The 17845-nt window shown below is 40.7% G+C and overlaps 1 protein-coding gene across 1 annotated transcript in view; it reads left to right on the top strand.

Moving 5' to 3' along the window:
• KIAA1328 overlaps positions 1-17117 on the top strand; it is a 172203-nt gene extending 155086 nt beyond the window's left edge. The window contains exon 11 of the mRNA XM_082782847.1: positions 13704-17117. Coding sequence (XP_082638973.1) covers positions 13704-13917 — 214 coding nt within the window. The 3' untranslated portion in view covers positions 13918-17117. The remainder of the gene's footprint in view (positions 1-13703) is intronic.
• Positions 17118-17845: the final 728 nt, after the last annotated feature.

The raw sequence follows: 17845 nt of genomic DNA, 5'->3' as shown, positions 1-17845 counted from the left end.
AATGAGAGTCCGATCCTTGATGGTGAGTCCTTGGGATTTTGCCATATACTGTCAGTGAGGTTTAATATGTTCATGAAGAGAAAACACCCTAGCCAGTCACCAAATGGCTGAGGTCAAAACAAACCTCTGGAGGTCATCTAATGCAACCCCTTACTCACAGCAGGGTCAACTAGAGCCAGTTACTCAGGACGTGTCTAGTCAGGTTTTGAATTTCTCCAAGGACGCACACTCCACAACCTTCTGGGCAACCTGTGCCAGTGTTTAACCACCCTCATAGTCAGAAAGCTTTCTTTCTTACGTTTGAATGGAATTTCTTGTGTTTAAATTTGTGCCTATTACCTCATCCTTTCACTGAGAAGAGCCTGGCTTTGTCTCCTTTCCTCCAGTAACCAAGGATTTATAGATGATGAGATCACCCTGAGCTGCCTTTGCTCCAGGCTGAGTCCCAACTCTCTCAGGCATCCCTTGCACGTCAGATACTCCAATCCTGTAATCACCTTCGTTGCCTTTCTCTGGCCTCTCTCCAGTGCATCCATGTCTGTCAGTGCTGGGTCTGGCCCTTCAAATGAATTGTCCCACCAGGACTCAGGAGAGAGGAAGGATCACCTCCCTCAGTATGCTGGCAATGCTGCTTTCTGCGCTGGCTAATATTAAAATTTGTGTGTGTGTGTATCAAGGCAACAAGTGTCCAGTTCCTTCTTTGCAAAGCTATCTTCCAGCCAGTCAGCCCAGGTATGTACTGGTGCCTGGGGTTATTCCGGCCCAGGTGCATGACTTTACATTTCACATGGCCGAATGTTATGAGATTCTTGTGAGCCCATTTCTCCTGTCTGTTGAGGTCCCTGCTTGAATACTTTCTGGTCCTTCTCATCCTAGAATTTATTCAGAAGAATATGGGAACGAGAGTCTTAGCATTAGTCTCTTGAGCCATTAAATGCTCAGCCTTATTTTGTAGTGTATCGATAACGTTATGTAGTTTCTGACAGAAGCGTAGACTATCCACAGGTGTATGGTTATCGAAAAGTAATCCTGCAGAGCCCGAGATCATCTTTTCTAGTTACTGCTGGGAATGAACAAACTAAAATTTCACTTCCCTGCCCATCTGTTCAGCAACCAAAAGTAGGTAATTTATCTCAGTGGGGCACCTACCACCTGTGTAAAGTTTTTGAAAGAGGTTGTTAGCGTGCGATGACTACAGCCAAGGGAGACCAGGCCCGAGTGCCTCGTACTCCATGCTTTACTGCTGGCTTTTTCTGTAGGGTGCCTTCTAACTCAGTACTTGCACAGTGTCAGACCTGTTTGGTGCCTGTGTCCCTGTGAAGCTCACAATGATGCTACCTGCTTTGCCACACGGCATGCTCTCGTGCCAGCTGTGCGCAGCTCCTCACCAGCAGTCACCCCTCTTTGACATGCTAAACCAGGCACCACCAGCACACTGCATTTTTTTTTACAGCTACTGTTTTATCTCAGTGGCTTCTCTTGAATTATGTATCCTCATCTTTCATGTATGAAATCTCAGCTGATTTAAAGATTACCCCAGAGAGTTCAGCACACCTGGAAATGAATGGAACAGCAGATAGTCCCAACCATTCCACCACAGAGCAGGAGGTTTAACAGTGCAAACCAGGAGCTTTTACAGCAGTTGGGTACTGGAATACAATTTTTATGGGAGCATTGTCTCTTCACGTATGGTCTGCACCCAAGCAATCAATACATTGGGTTGCCAAGAATTCAAGCTCGGTGGCAATGTTTGCTCTCAGGCAAAACGGATTGAATGAGTTCAAAGAAAGACCTGACGTGTAGCAAGATTGTCGGCTGTTCTGTTAGGGCTAGGCACCAAAGATTTCATTAGATAAGGTACCCGAAATTGTGTGTGCCTCTCACTGGGAGGTGAGCAGAACAGAGCAAGTGAATGCAAATCTGGCTGAAAAGCAGTTCCTATCTGATGTGAGGCTTCTGAGTACATTATGAAGGAAAAAGAAGCCACTGAGCGTAAACTACATATATAATGTCAGCACGATACGGAATCACAAGGCATGTAAAACTTAACCACTCTACCCTATAAAGCATACTTCAGTTTCTTCAGCAGGAGTTGTGGTCACTCTGCTCCCAGCAGAAATTAGACTTTAGATGAACTGTAAGATCCTATTCACCTCTCTTATGCTAGCATAACCGGCATAAAAGATTATGCCAGTTACTATGCCATTGCCATTAATGAACTTATACCAATTAAGTGCTGAGAGCAACAAACAGAGCTCAAGTTCATGGTGCAGTCTGGCCAGAAAATGGGCTTTTTGCAAGGCAAAATATGTTCATTTTCTTTATTTTGACTATTACTATATTTCAAATTTAAATTCTTCTGGATTTTTAGGCAGCTTCAGCCCCATTAGCTTCCCACCACACCAGCCTGCAAAGCATCCTTTTCTCTCTTAACACCCCAGCTATGCACCCAGCTCATGACCGGAGATGACCAGGGCATTGTATTTTCTGATAAAAGTTCTTTTTAAAATCAGGTCTCCTACTGAACACTTTTTTCTCACTACTTGGTTACTTCTGCCCTTTCTCTTTTTCTCCCTGCTCCCTACCAAGGGACTGGTACAAGCACAGGGGCTGTCTTCTTGGCCTTGCTGTTCCATGGATCAGGAGCTAGAAGATGTTTGCATTTACCTCTGGAGTGTAATTCTGACTGATGGGTTCTTATCAGGGTTGCCAAGTCCATCCATCCAATTGTCTATTTCGTTTTTGAAGACCAAGCAACCATAAAGTTGAAAACCATGTTGTATTTTTGGAATCTGAAATTTCAGACAATGCATTTATGAATTATTTATGGAGAATGTGTTTTCAGTAATGTGCGGCATAAAATGGAATGAATGCGTATCCATACTTGCCCTGAACTCTCCAAAGTGCATGCTAATAAACAGAATGATAACCTACCATCACTTTTGCCCTGTAAGATTTACAGTGCAAGCACTTTTTTGTATGGTTTAATTCAAGTCAGTTTGTCAACTTAAAGCTCTAGTGTTTTGTTTTAAAGTACAACTTGGTGAGTGATTTTCTATTACTTAAAGAAATCTAACTGCTTTTTTCCCCCTATTTCAACCAGAGTTAGTGTCTGTACATTTTTGTAGTCATGCTGGCATAGAGCCACTCTAAATTATGCTTTAATTCACAATTAGAAGGAAGTGGCAACTGTGCAGAGCAGCAAACCTCTCATTTAAAATGGCCATTATACAAGATCATGATTCTTCAGAATGATTAAGATATTGAAGAATAATTAAGATATCTTTAGATTTTCGGCCATTTAGAAGTGCTGGGCTTATTTAATTTTTTTTTAAACCTCCCTGAAACAGCTTTTTCTGTAATGACAGTAATACAGGACTCTATATTATCACAACGTGGTGTTTACTGGTATCTGAATTGTCTAATGGTAACTTGTTTTCACTGATATAGCTGACAGGGCAGAGATAATTAAGAAACAAAAGAATTTGAGTTTCTGAATAGCTGAATTTTGCTATTAAACACTCCATGCCACAGCAGAAGAAATTAAGCTGACAAGCAGGAGGGGAAGAATAGTACAAATCCACAGGAAGAGTTTGTGTTTAGGTACAGCAATTGACTATGTAAAATATTTCAGCAAGGTAGAGGAAAAAAGAAAAGAGGTAAAATAACCAATTTTCAAGCATTTCCAAGGTGTAAAATTGAGGTTTTGCAATACCTGTTCATCCTGGTACAACAAATAGCAGCAGAGAGGGAAGAAACAATGCACCTGTGAGCCAGTGGCAGAACTTCCACTGGCTTCCGTAGGGTCGTGATTCCACCCCAATATACACCTAAAACTACTGCAGCCCGATTTTGTTCTTCTGCTTAATGAGGTTTTAAATCTTGCACAGCTAGTAGCAGTTCTTGCCACAATGGTTAGAAAGTCAATGAAAGCTCACAGTTCAGTAACTAAATGACAAAGTAAGAAACTTTGGAATCATAAAATGGTTATAAGTGCTTGACCTAAAACTCTACAGATCTCCCAATGACTACAATTGAAGCAAAAACTTGATTTATTATCTGGCAGTCTGGGAATATGGACTGAGCTTGTGAGGAAAGGCAGATAGCTAATCCATGTAAATGATGATGGACTTTGCAAGCTGGATGTTTTTTTTTTTCATTATTTTTTTTTTCCTGAGCTATGCCCCTTATTTTTTTTTATTTTTTTTTACTTACTTAGTACCTACAAAGTTCTAGCCGTTGTATGGTTATAAGGCAGTCCCAGCTTTGCTGAAAGCAGACTAGGAAAAAGAAACAAAACATGAAAAATCAAAACTAAAGGCCAAGACCCAGAATGGCAGAGAGGAGGTACAGAATTGCACTATGCCTTACATATGCAAACCCTTTGTCAGAGGCTTTAGCAGATTATAAAAGCAAAAGCACAATTTTAAAGATGATTCATTGAATTAGAGCTTGCTTTGAGGGGAAAAATGCTGGGGGACAAACTTGTAAGAGCAAAAAAAAAAAAAAATAGAAGAAAGGCTGTTAAGGCAGGAGAAGTAGGGGGATGAGGTATGGCAGGAAAGATGATGACAGCTTAGTTTTGGCCCAGAACAATAAAGGGTGAAGATCTCGCCGAAGATATGCTGTGATGACAGAGTGCTTAAAGGGAATAAAAGCTAAGCATGCTCTGAAGTGCAAAGTTATTATGTAATATCACAGCAGAATCAGGGCCTCAGGTGCTGTACATATACTGAGGTTCATTTTCTGATCTGAAGAGCTTTCAGACTTGATGAGACAGAAGCGGGTGTGTGGGAGGGGAGAGAAGGACAATACAAACAGAGGGATTGCAGAGGTGGTTGTTAAACTCCATGGTAGTTCCATGGTTCTGTAATTCCTTTCTTTTCTACTAAAACTTCATTCTAAATTATTCTTCTGTCACTGGCAGATATGATTTAAAAGGTTTCTTTACTTCTCAGCACTCATGTCTTTGTTCGCTCTCCCCCTTCCAGAATTATTACAACCTCAGTTATGCCAATTCAGCTGCCTGCAGCCGTACCTTAAAAAGAAACGATCTGGGGTTTTTGTTGTTTTTTTAACTACTAAAAGCACACAGAGACAAAAACAATAAAGAAGTTCTTTCAGTTGTATTTGACAGGTTGGTAACATGGCAGCAGAGTCTGAGTGAGAGTCCAATGAGGAAATAATAGAAAAGGTTGAGTTTCCAGTAGCAAAAAGGTGGGATAACTGAGGGTTGGGAGCCCTGAGACAGGAGTGTGAAAAGGTGAGGAAAGCAGGTGTTGGTCTCTGACTAGTGGGTAAGTGAAAATGGCTTGTTTGTTTAGCAAGGAGGAATGAGAGCAGCAGTAACTCTTAGTTCAGTAATGACAGCCAGCTGGGTGTTATCATAGGTGAAGCCAGGGTGAAAGCTGTGGAATAAAAATCTCTTATCAGACCTGACTTAGGACAAAAGTTTTTCCATGCTGATGCTGAACCCAGTATCCTTTAGCACACTGGCTCTGCTTGGTATGCAAAAGACCAGGGCCAAGCCAGCAGTGCTCGGCCTTTTTTAACACCGTGTCCTCTTTAGCTCTTTACTACTGCCTGTCACACTGAGAAGGTTGTCCCATAGTGCTGCCTCCCACTGCTCATTTTGGTTAGTAAAGGTGTGAATTACCAAGTTCTGCTACTTTTCTCCCTTTTCTTGTATGCAAAGGCAGCAATCTCTGATGTCATTTTCCACCAGAAATAGCAAAAATTGTTAGTAACCCCACAAAATGAGGCGTTCTATTCATTGGTTTGTAGGTCCTGCAGCACACAGCGCTGCGTTACAGTGCAGTGGGTCAACACACACAAAGTAGGAAGGGTGCAAGAGCCATGAAAGCAGCAAAAAGGCTGTTGTCATCTGAGTCCTCAAAGGCGTGCGCTGCGTGAGTGTTGGAGGGAGCTGGTCTCCTCTCTGCTTCTATATAACCACACGTGGGGAATGTGGTGCTCGTTTCTGGGTGATCGTTTACTGGAAAGATGCTGTCAAAGATAGGAGGAGAGTGGCAAAATCTGTTGCTGTGCTCGAGGTATTGATTTATGAGTGAAGATTAAAATACGTGTGGCTCAGATAAATGTTGACTGAGACTGGAGCAGAAGGGAGAAATGTAATGTTATTCAAATACTTAAGGAGTATTTGCACCAAAATAGAAGACGGATTTTTCAGTACTGTGCAAGATCTTTAGCTATAACAAATAGTGTGAAACTGGGAGGAAGAAAAAACCTCCTTGTCTGTCTCTAGCTGACTATCAGAAATACATTCTTGTTGTGTATTCTGGTTTGCAACACATAGTTTTTTCTCCTACAAAACTCTAAAGCAAATATTCATGCAACATTTGGGGTGTTTTCCATGCTACTCTGATCTCCTAAATTGTATATCTTTCCCCTTGGACTTTGTGTAGACTGTATGCTTTTTCGGACAGAGAATCACTCTTACAAGTGGTTGTAGAGTAGGTCCCCCTGATCAAGGCCCTTTAGGTTATACTGTAACCAGTAAATAAGTAATAATGGTAATGTTAGCGTGAGATATATTTGGCTGTGGAATGGCTTCCCTAGGAGAATAGCAAGAGGCTGATTATTAGCAAAAAAATGTTAGGAAGCACACTGTAGGGAATGGTTCTCTGTCAGCGGGGAGAAGGCTGGATGATCTAATAAGTCTTTTCCTTCTCTGGGTTATGATTCTGTGAATACTGCCTCAGAGACTTCTCTAAAAGTCTCTGATACTATAAGCTCTCTATTATGTGGGTGTGGGTTTTACAGCACTCCGGGAGGCTTTTGCTGAGGACACTGTAAATATATTCTGTTTTACATTGTGTGATGTATTTTAAATAAAAGGCTTAGATCTTTTTTTAATTGCTTTGAACTATTCTGCAGTCTGATCTTTTTCTTTAAGAATTAAGGAACTTTGAGATACTTTTGGAAAATACAGAACAGTTACAGGCAAGAAATACATCGCAACCTGGAGCTGGTTTAAATACATACAGCGCTGCTGAATTTGCCTCCTCCTGTTTCCCATGGTAAAGTGTCTGTTCCCAGTTCCAACCTGCATGAAAGTGAAATGGGAATCTCAGGCTAACAGGCACGGTCCCTTTGTCTCTGAGTCCATATTTAATCTTGTTCATTCTCTTGATGCTTCAGCCTCAAAGATTGCACTTCTCTGGGTTCGTTTTTGGGGGGTTTAGCATGTCAGTACATGGGGATACTCCAACAGGGGTTTCTTTGGTCACTAAAGATCAGGTCACAGGAGAGACAAGGCTCCCTATCCTGACTTCTGGCCTTTGAGGGAATGACTGCAAAATCAGCTTCTCTTTCCAGCTTTCATTTCCTATCCAACTGGTCTGTCCTTTTCATTGACATGTTCATCTCAGGCTTGCTGGGCCAAATAGCATACTGGCTAAAATCTGGATTATACTCATACAGCAGGGAGGCAGAGAAGAAAGAAACCAAGACATTGGGTAGGATGTTGAAGATCCTGAACCCAGAAACCTACTGACTCAAAGAAGATCAACTACACACAGTGTGTGTGGATTTTCAAAAGGCCATTGTCAAGGTTCTACACCAAAGGTTGTTAACAAAACCAAGTTTCCACAGGATTGGAAGAAAGTCCTTTTATCTGTATACTAATCATTTCATGGTAGCAAGTAAAGGGACTTAATATACATTTTCCATGATGCAAGAGTCAGCAGGGACCAGTGTTGGGATTGTTCTTCATCAGTGACTTGGAATGAGAAGTAAACAGAAAAAATTTTTAGATGACCTGATACGCTTGTGAATTACACTAAATTCTTTCAGGTAGTCAAATATCACATCTATAGCAAGAAACTCCAAAAAAGCATCAAAAGTGTTGGACAAAAAGGTAATTTACCTAGTTAAGAATCATCAACACCATGTCTACGTGATACTGAACTCAGAGTATCATATCACAGAATAGCTTGAGTTGGAAGGGACCTTAAAAATCATCTAACTCTAACTTCCCTGCCATAGACAGAGATGCCACCCACTAGATCAGGTTGGCCAAGGCCCCATCCAGAGGAGGCGGTTACAACTTGTAAAATCAAAAGCTTCGCAGAAGCTTGTTGGATATACAGGCATTGGTGTACCCACATTTTGATTCCTCTGTGTTCTTTTGGTCTCTGCCTCTCAAGAAATTTTGTCCAATATTTTTGGACAAAAGATTGATACATGGATGTTGAAAGGATGAGCCAGGGACATAACCTCTAGCATCCCTAGTGCAAGAATTGTGGACACAAGAAAAAAAGATGGCAGAAAGTGGCTAGGACTTTTGAATTTGGGCAGAATTCCACCCATCGCCAATAGAACCTGGATTAGCTTGTGGTGGATAATCGATCAGTCATTGCAGCCAGTTTTTCCAGGTAACCTCAAGCTGTAACACCACTGTGTTGTCTTCATGTTTGGGGTATCTTGGCTGCTAACGCCATACCTTATCTGCATCTGTTTTCTCCTGTGGAAGCTGCTTTTATTTGCCCTGTTTGTTCCAGTCAAGTAGGAGTTTGACATTTGCTTTATAGTAACAATAAGCTTGGTTTCCTTTTCTGTAAAATGGGTCTTTTCCTTACCTCTTGAAGGTGTTTTTAGCTGTATTTAGTGTTTGTGAAATGCTTGGAGGCAGATGGTGTTTTATGAATACAAAATAGTGTTAGGCTTTGTACTTGGGCGCAATACTGTACCGTAATTCAAAGGCAATTCATGTAACATTAGTAAATCACTTTGAACTTTATGTTGAAAATATAAGCAGTAGTATAAAAATAAACCTTTTTATTTCCTCTGGTATATACAGTTAAATAAAGTAAGCCTATATAGCTACTAATCTCCAAAACCGTATTGCCAGTATGCTTTGTTGAAATGCCATCACCTTGCAGAAGAGACATTCTGTGTTTTGTACACATTTATGGTTGAAGAATAAATTTTCAGAGACTGTAAATGAAAAGATATCTCTGAACATAGTGATCAAATAATATCTGACAGTGCTTGTTTAAAGAAATATACATATATCTCACTGCCAGAGTATTTACGGCTCTAATAAGTTTAGTTATTTTGCCTCATGGGGAAATTTCTGCTTCTCCAAATATCAAACTTGTTTGGTGTTGCGCTGTTTTTTCAGGAAGGAGCAAATGATATTATTAGTTAAATGGGACTGCATAATGTAAAAATACAATAGCATAGTTTAAAAATTGAACACCATATAAGAAATATAATATATTTTACCAGCAATGGGAAATAGACAAACATTAAAAATTTAATGACATATCCCAAATGCCTAAACGAATAAATAAACAAACATTGCTGTTCAGCTGATTGATGTGAGGATCCTCTGTGGTTACCTTCAAGAGCACTGTTTTCTCTAATATCCTGCGCAGTAATGAGTTCTGTGCATCACTTTTGTGTAACCTGACCATTTTTTCAGTACTGTACATTGTGGGACTGTCTGAACTCTGATTTTTCAGCAGGTTTTATTAGACAGAATACCAAGTGGTTTCAGGTGATTTCTCAGCAACCACCCTGGGAATAAGTGGTCTTACGGTTCCCAGAGCAACAGCCACATTTGCGTGTTTGTCATAAAAATGCAAGCGCTTTCCTTCCCGTTCAATTTTGAAATGTGTCGCAAGGTAAGATGCACCTGTAGATGTTCAGAGCGTTGTATTCTGCTGCACAGGCGATGAAACAGAAATACTGTGGAACGAAAGGTTTGACTCTGTGCCAGCCTGTACTCAATTTTGTACTGTTTCTTTCTTTAAAATGTGAACTTTTAACGAGCTGGTATAAAGCGTAATGCTTTATGATGTTTTCTGTTACTTTAGTGATGGGCTAAAACTGTTTTTTACATTAAGAGTTTATAAACTCTACTAGATACTTATTTAATTAGGAGCCAATGCTGAAAGTTTGTAATAAAATTTCCACAAACACTTAAGTGTCTGACGAGCCAAATTTCCAGCAACCTGTGTTAATAGTACACAGGAGATTAGGAGAATACTGTCACAGCATGGTGCAATGCCTGACCAGGATGGATTTAGCCACCGAGGTCACAGTTCTACACTGACACAGCTACAGAGGTTTGATCCCTGTGGTAGCTCTCAGATAGTTTGGGCATCTCCATGCTGCTTTCTGTTGAGCTGTATTTGGAGATTTACGTAGTACATTAAAAACAAAGGTCAAATTTCTTTGTCGAAAGAAGAGCTTCAGTGTGCTTACCTTGGTCTGTTCTCTCAACACCCTCTTGTTTGTGGCCCTGCCTTCCTTATGGTTTATATGCCAATTCTTTGTGTCTCCTCTCCTGATAGAATTTATGGAGACCTTATGGTAAGACTACTTTCACCAAAGCATAGCTATCTAAATAACTTCTAATCCAAGCTTGTAGAGTAGCCTGCACAAACTTTCTTCTCCCATGGAAAAACATGCAGACTTTCAAACTCAAGAAAGTCAGAGGAAAAAAATACAAATGGTGGAAATGTCAAGACTGGGCTTAGAAAATAGATTGTTCTCCAGTCTGTTCTGTAGGTGACTTCCCAGCATACTGGCAGCTGTTGCTAAAAGGTGAAGACAGACTGAATTGTCACCAGCTTTAAGGGGACAGTTGTCTACCTCATTTCCCTTCTGTTGAAAGGACAAAAGACATAAAAGAAAATGTATATAAGCATCTAGCACTGATGCAAATTTGGGATTTTTTTCTCCTGGGGAAGCATGAGCAAGGGCCTCTCTTTCTCTTGACTGTTAATTTCCATTAAAAGAGCATTCTTTATTCACAAGCCAAGTTTGCCAGATCAGTTTTCATGTTTGAAACGTTCTGACTTTTGGGTGCCTGATGCTGCAGCTTTGACTTCACTGAAGCCATAAAGTGTGATCTCAATAATCTGGTTTTGCTTACACATTTAGGCAGATCATGGAAGGAATACATGTGCTGTTTTTAGAGAGTTTCATTTTGGGCTTTGAGCATTCTGTGCCTCTTTAAATATTCAGATACAAATAAATAGTGAGAAAATTGTCTTTGCGGGCTTCAAACCATTCTAGGTCTACTCAGTTGCCTCCAGCCAGATGCTGTCTGATGTTGCCTAGACAAACCAGGGCAAACCATTATCATGGGATTAAACACTAAATACCTGCAAGGAGCATTCTCTTTATCAGATAGCGCTCTGTTAGCAGAGTTCATTCACTTTATTGCATATATAACTGTGGTGTCAAATAGACTGATTTACAACACCTGGTCTTTTACATAATCTTTGCTATTTGCTGCTCTTGTAATCTGCCAAATCATTTAGCCTTCCTGATAGCAGAAATGCTGTAAAACTTAGATAAACTTGCAGAAGAAATAAACTCCAAGGTACTGCTGAAATCCAGGGCCTGCACGTTTGCTATAAATGCACTGGCTGGTTTGGTTTCCCCCTGCCTAATCTGTGATTGAATGTGGCTGCTGGAGAAATTGAAATTTTATGATAGCACTACAGTCAGAGGAGATAAGCATTTGTATGCTAGACTAGATTAATCTAAAAAGAAGTTTTTAGGTGTGGCTAATGAAACCAGTGTATGTGTTAACTGGTTTTCTTTGGGGTTCAAAGCATCTGTGTATATCTGTACAGAGTCTAGTCTAAAACTTTCCCTATGTGAAAAGTCTAATATAGCTATGTGCTAGTTCTCACTAGCAGAATAGCTTATTCCATTTTACATTGGAGATGTTTTTAAGGAGCCCGGGTTTTCAGAGGGTACTTTCTGAATGCTAATACAAACCACAGGCCCATTTATAGTGGCTTGCATGGCTACCTATGTCCTTCTGAAGTTTTTGGTTAGAGTAATTGTAAGACATCACATTTGGGTACAGTCCATTTGGAACAAAACCAAAGCTCTGTTTTGGGGGGTTGAGTCACTCATTTCTGGCTATTAGAGGTAATTTTGAACAGACATAATAGAAAGACATGTAGATACGTGCAAAATGTGAAAAAATCTGGCAAAATACGTTTCTGATCAGATGAAATGCAAACTAGTATATCAGAAGGAAATTAATACAGATAGTCAGATAGAGGAGAGAGTACTGAGACGTGGTTGTATTAAGTCAGGCTGTGTTAGGAAAGATGGCTACCATCAAATTGGAAGGAACAATGAAAATTAAAGGAAATTAAAGAGTTGGCTTTTGGAGCAATAGTAGCATAACTAAGATTGCCATTAATATCAGTATTAACCGAACAGTGCCCCAGTTAACTCACATGAGCTGAGAAAGTATTTCAGCATTTCTTGGACATGGCTACAAGTTAGCTTGTCACAGTCAGTCTTCTGACAACTGCTGGGACATAACACTCACCACTGGAGCTAATGAAGGATATTTTGCATGGCTTTGCTGGTTTAGGGAGGAAAGTTGCTTTAACTCCTGCTGCTGCATGAGGAGACTGGACATTACAAGTGGTGGTCTGCCTCTGGGAAATCCATTGGTCTCTGCTAATCTTTCACATCAATAAACTACTGTGAATATTTGCACTGAAGATTTTCATCCCGTCTGAGTTTAGGAACTTGCTCCAACTGGATAATCTGGTTGCGTAGTCTTCCTAGGCTACCCCTGTCTCGAATGGAAAACCCAAGGCTTTCCCACTCATTGCAGGAAACAGCTTGAGATGTTTCCTCACTCTGTGGATGAACTCTTTCTTCTTAAGTGGCAGGAACCTTATGGAAACTAACCAGCCACACTGATACCTTAGTTGGGTGCTGTGAATAATGTTTCTCTGCAGGTAAGTTATTGAGTGCCTGAATTATTTCAGCACTGGGAATGTTAGGCAGGCTGGTGTTAACAACAAAATGGAATGAAGGGGACTTTTAGGTAAAACTCTGGAGTCATATCTCTTAGATTAGAGAACAGCCTCCCTAGGGATGCAGGGAACCGGCATTGTTTAAGACATTTAAAATTGGACAGGAGAAAATGTATTGTAATGATCAATCCTGTGCTGGTATTTGGATCAGGTCTTGTCTTGTGTGAATATTAATAGGAAGTCTCTGTCTAAAGTACCTGCCATTATTCAGCGTGCGTTACTAGCTAACGCTGGCCTGCAACCTTCCCCCACATCTGTACTCACACTTAAAGGACAGCCTGAGTAATGTCTAGCACCTTTGCCTTCTCTCATGGTGCCTGAAGTGTTGATTTTGTATTGCCTTGCTTAGATTATATTCCTTCAGTGCTTCCACGAGGCAGACTCCATATAGTGCATAGAGATTTACAGGAAGCACGTGTAGTTTGTGGCAATAATAATAAAGTCTCCTGCTGTTTTCAAATCCCCGGGAAACTAAATCAAGTGTAGAGGTCTATTCAAAAAAGTGCAGCATGTGTATAAGTCACTTTGCCATTACCTGTGTGGGTCTGTCTTGTACCTGTTCTGTGTATTTGGCTGTTATATCTCTGAATCCTGTCCTCAATCTCCGGAGTGTGACTAAGACATTACACACATCAAATGGAAAAGCTGATGAAACAGCTTAAAATAACCCAAGCACCCATGCTTTGCTTGCCTCTTTCTCACCACCTCTGTGCTCGTATTCCTCATAGGAACTCATATAACAAAATTCATTCTGGACTGATGGCCCCCATTAGACAAGCCTAGGTCTAGTCTGGATTAAGCAGGTGGAAGGATTGGATTTGATTCCTGTGTGATGCTTAACAGAGCTCCCATTTTCTTGGTATGTTTCTGTAGGTATGAAACCTCTCTTCTGGACCTGGTTGAAGCTATGAGTCCCATATCTGCCCCAGGACACCACTACAGAGAATTATATGATGGGAACAACATGCACACACCTCGTCATATGAGCCGCAGGCCGTCGTCTTGGTACCAGACCCCTCGCAGTTCCAGAAGCAGAGCAGATGAGATAGAGGAGAGCCGGCTGCTCGAGGAGATTTTCTTCATTTGACACTGCTCTTTGTTCTACAGCCCTTCTGTAGAATTTTCAGGAACTTTTTCTTTCTGATTTGTTTGTGTTAAAGTACCATTTTTAAATTATTTGAGTGACAACTGATTGTCTTCCCTCTTCTAACAGTTAATTAGCATCCAGTTTCGTTTTGGTTTTAGTAATCATGGTGCAAGAATGTTTGTGGGATAGACCAATCAGAAAGCGTTAACTTTTTTTCTAAACCTTTCATGTGCCAAGTAATCATTCTAAAGCAGATTTTTTTTTCATCTACAACATTTTCTAATAGATTGAAGTCACAGTTTTGCCAGTCTCATATCAGAAGTATATTTCATTATTGATTTTTAGCTCTAAAGCAGTTTGCAAGAACTGCCTAACATTCAAGAACCATAACGTTCAAAGTAGATTATTTTCTAATTAAACAAGTCTGTTTAAAGCCTGGCATATTATAAAGGTACAAGCACTTTACTACTTTTTTCAGTGATTTTATGATCTACCTTTTCCTTCAGCATTCCGATGTTAAACATGCTGAGTTTTTAGGGGATAATATCATAAGCTCAACTATACAGTGTCTAATAACATTAATAGATGATGTTGCAGATTGATGTACTAGGCATCCATGTGAAATATATTCCTCCTTAAATCAGTGCTATTTGACATAGTTTATGCACTGGGAGACCTAACCCTGAAATAGCAGAACACAGTCAGATGTTGTAGTGGTCCAAAACCTATGTGATGTACTTTTCAAGATGAAATATATAGTTGTGGTAGTATAAGAACAGTCTTAAGACATTTTCACTAACTTGCACTATTTTGATCTGGTATCCAGGCTCCATTGTAAATAAGACAAATCAGTAATTATTTCCACCAGCGGCTCGCAATGCACATTTCCCTGCCGGCTTTAATTATTCATGCTGTATCTATTTCAGTTTATTTAAATGCACTTCCATCTACTGCATGTACTTGGTTATTTAAAGAAATGTGCAGAATTGGTAAAAATGACTGCAGATTACAGGATTAATGGTCATTTTCTTCACAATGCAGTGTTCATATTTTATTGTAACAGTAGCCACCGGCATGTGTTCCTAGAAATATGAGGCTAAAATACTCATTTTGCACAGTAAAATTGCAGCGAGGGAAAGGTAGAATTGAGCCAGTACGGGCAAGTTCTAGGCCATTTGCTCCCAAACGCCAATTGGTGGGCCAGTGCAGCTTTTTTGCTGGTCTCTTTAGGCAAACGTGCTTATCTTAATGGCAGCAAGTTGCTGGTCTGATCCTTGGGGTATCGCTGCTGCCTGCCTCCAACACGCTCACTCTTGTGCAAGGCTTGGTACTCCTGTGCTCTGCGAGGAGCTGGCAAGACTGCAATGAGGCACGTTGTGCCTCCTGGGGGAGAGTAAGCATGATGCAGAATATCTAGCATGCACCTCCTGGCAGCACCCTGCTTTTAGAGCAGTGAAATAAATGGATGATGAAGGGGGAGGTAAACCTTAAGTTATTCTGAACTGTTCTGCTCAGGCTCTTAACCATGAATTAGGTGGTACCTTTTCCTTGTGTCCCAGCTGAGTTTTGAAAGGTGCTTGGAGGAGTTCACCGGAGGAAGGTGACATTACTGTACCAAAAAATGACTGTAGTGGAACGGCCCTGCTTGGTCTGTCCTGCTGTCAGTGAAGCATCATAGTTCTTTCCAATATGTACATCTGCTGTTGAGTGTCCCTCGTGTTCTGCTCCCTGACCCTGTGAAGGCACAAATTTCTGGTCAAAGCCCTAAAGACGTGACAGGTGCCCTGACCCAAGTGTAGCAGCTGGGGCAATAGGTTTTCTCACTCAGCATGTTTCTGCTGGCCAAGTAGTCTGCTTCCTTAGGAAGACCGGGAAAGGGTGGGGAAGGAAGAGAAAAACGTACAAGGAGCAGCAGGAAAACCGTGGAAAACCATGAAAATGATGACCAGCACATAGATCTTAAGGCTTTAGATTGATTTTTTGAGGGGGTTGGTTTTATTCTTATTTTTGTTTTGCATTTTTAGCATTTTTAAAAAACAGTTCTCTGATTTCAGTCCGATTGCTTCTCTTCTCTTTTCCAGTTAGACTGAAACGTTAATTGCCTTTTCTAATAAGTGCTAACTGACCTTTTGAAACAGCAAAAAAATAGAAGTATATCTCCTGAAAGGTGCCTTTGTGTACCCAGTCAAGAACACTGCATGGGAGCATTATGTTCTTTGGTTCCTCGTGGGTGTCAATATTTAACTGCTTTAGGATTCCTTATGATCCATTTTGTCCATTAACAATTCTAACTCTGATGGTAACTTTTGACTTGAATCTATATTTTGGCAGTAGCTCTTTTTAAAAAGACGCTGTTAGGGTTGTGGGCTCTGTGCTCAAGGTGCTGTCGATCAGTCAGAGCTACATGGGAGGCATACCTTTATGTAGCCAAGAGTTCTACAATTAAGATAGTTGAAATATCTGATGGATGAAGACCCGCATGTTTTAACTATCTGTGAGATGTGAACCGAGAAGCAAAAGCTATTAATTTGGCAGACCCTGTGAAAAATCATTTTTTATAATGCTGGCTCTTGCTCTAGTTATCAGCAGTACATTAGGAATAGTGTTTAGCAGTCAGTGCAAGCGAAGATATTTTGCCATGAGGCACTACAAAGTTGAAGTTATTAAAACATTTATAGCCTTAGAAAAAAAATCAATGATTGTCAAATAGGAAAGGACAAAATCAGTAGTTGGGACTGGGAGGGGAATTGTTTTCCATCTGCTAAAACAGTAGAGGAAATGCAAAAATTAAACCAGCAAAAGCAATCACTTGACAGTGTCCTTTTAAGTTTAAGCTCCTATATTAGGAAGCTGCCGCTGGGGAGTTAGTCCAGCCACAGATTGTTTGTCCAGAGTGTTCACAGTTAATACGCTTCAGCTACACATTGGGCTGTGTTTTACATGAGGCTTTGTGGAGTGACATGACTCCTGCTAAGGCTGCTACCCGTACCTTCACTTTGTGTTCTTCCTGAGTGGTTCGTACACACGCGCTGGCCAAGTTTGTGTAGTCGTTGCTTTTGTGCACCTTGCACGCGGTGGACCTGTAGCAATCACATCCTTTCCACTTGTAGTCCCTCCAGTCTCACTGTTGAGTACCATCTTGAACATATATTTATATATGTATGTGAGGTCTTAATCTAATAAATTATCTGGGGGGTTCGTTTTAATCTTCCAGACTTTGGTTTGTTTGAATTATCTTCTGGTTTCTTTTGTTTGATGCAGATGTAACAATTACGATTGACAATATGTTCCACTTTCCACGCCATCGTATCATGTGTATTCTAAATCTCCAGCTTGCTAAAATAGATGAGGAAATAGTTTTAAACCCTCTCTTTCTCTTCAGGACATGGGTATTTCTGTGAAGAGGAGCAAGACATCTTTTGGAGCTTGAAGTCTGGGGAACAGAATACAAAAGAGAGGAGAGATGGGAAGCTAGCACCATGCACTGGGACAGAAAGGTGGAATTTGAAAGTAAGGAAGAAAGGGTGGAGGTAAAGACAAAAAAGGACAAGGATGCAAGGGAGAGAACTGAATGAAAGGATGAGAGAAGGTGTAATTTGAGTGGAGCAGAGCCAACTCTGAAGATATAGATGAGTTGTTAAAATATAGTAAGTCAATTAGGGAGAAACGTCTTCAAGCACTGGTTCCCAGCTGAGGCTTATGATCCCAACTTCTTTTCCAGACCATGTTCCTGCATTTGGGGAGCTAGTGGTCACAGGATACCTGGTAAATCAGGCAAAGGAGGAAATGAAAAACTTTATCTGCCCCCCTTCAGAGTACCTAGGCAGGGAAGCCAGAGCACAGGGAGGGTAGCAGGGTGAAATCCAGATGTAACCAAAGCATGGATTGAATTTAATTGCTGGGATGAAATGTGGTGTGGGCTTAGATT

Source organism: Aythya marila, assembly GCF_965140915.1.
Source record: "Aythya marila genome assembly, chromosome: Z".
Classification (NCBI taxonomy): domain Eukaryota; kingdom Metazoa; phylum Chordata; class Aves; order Anseriformes; family Anatidae; genus Aythya; species Aythya marila.
Note: the sequence above shows the minus strand (reverse complement) of the source record. Positions and strands in the feature narration are given on the sequence as shown.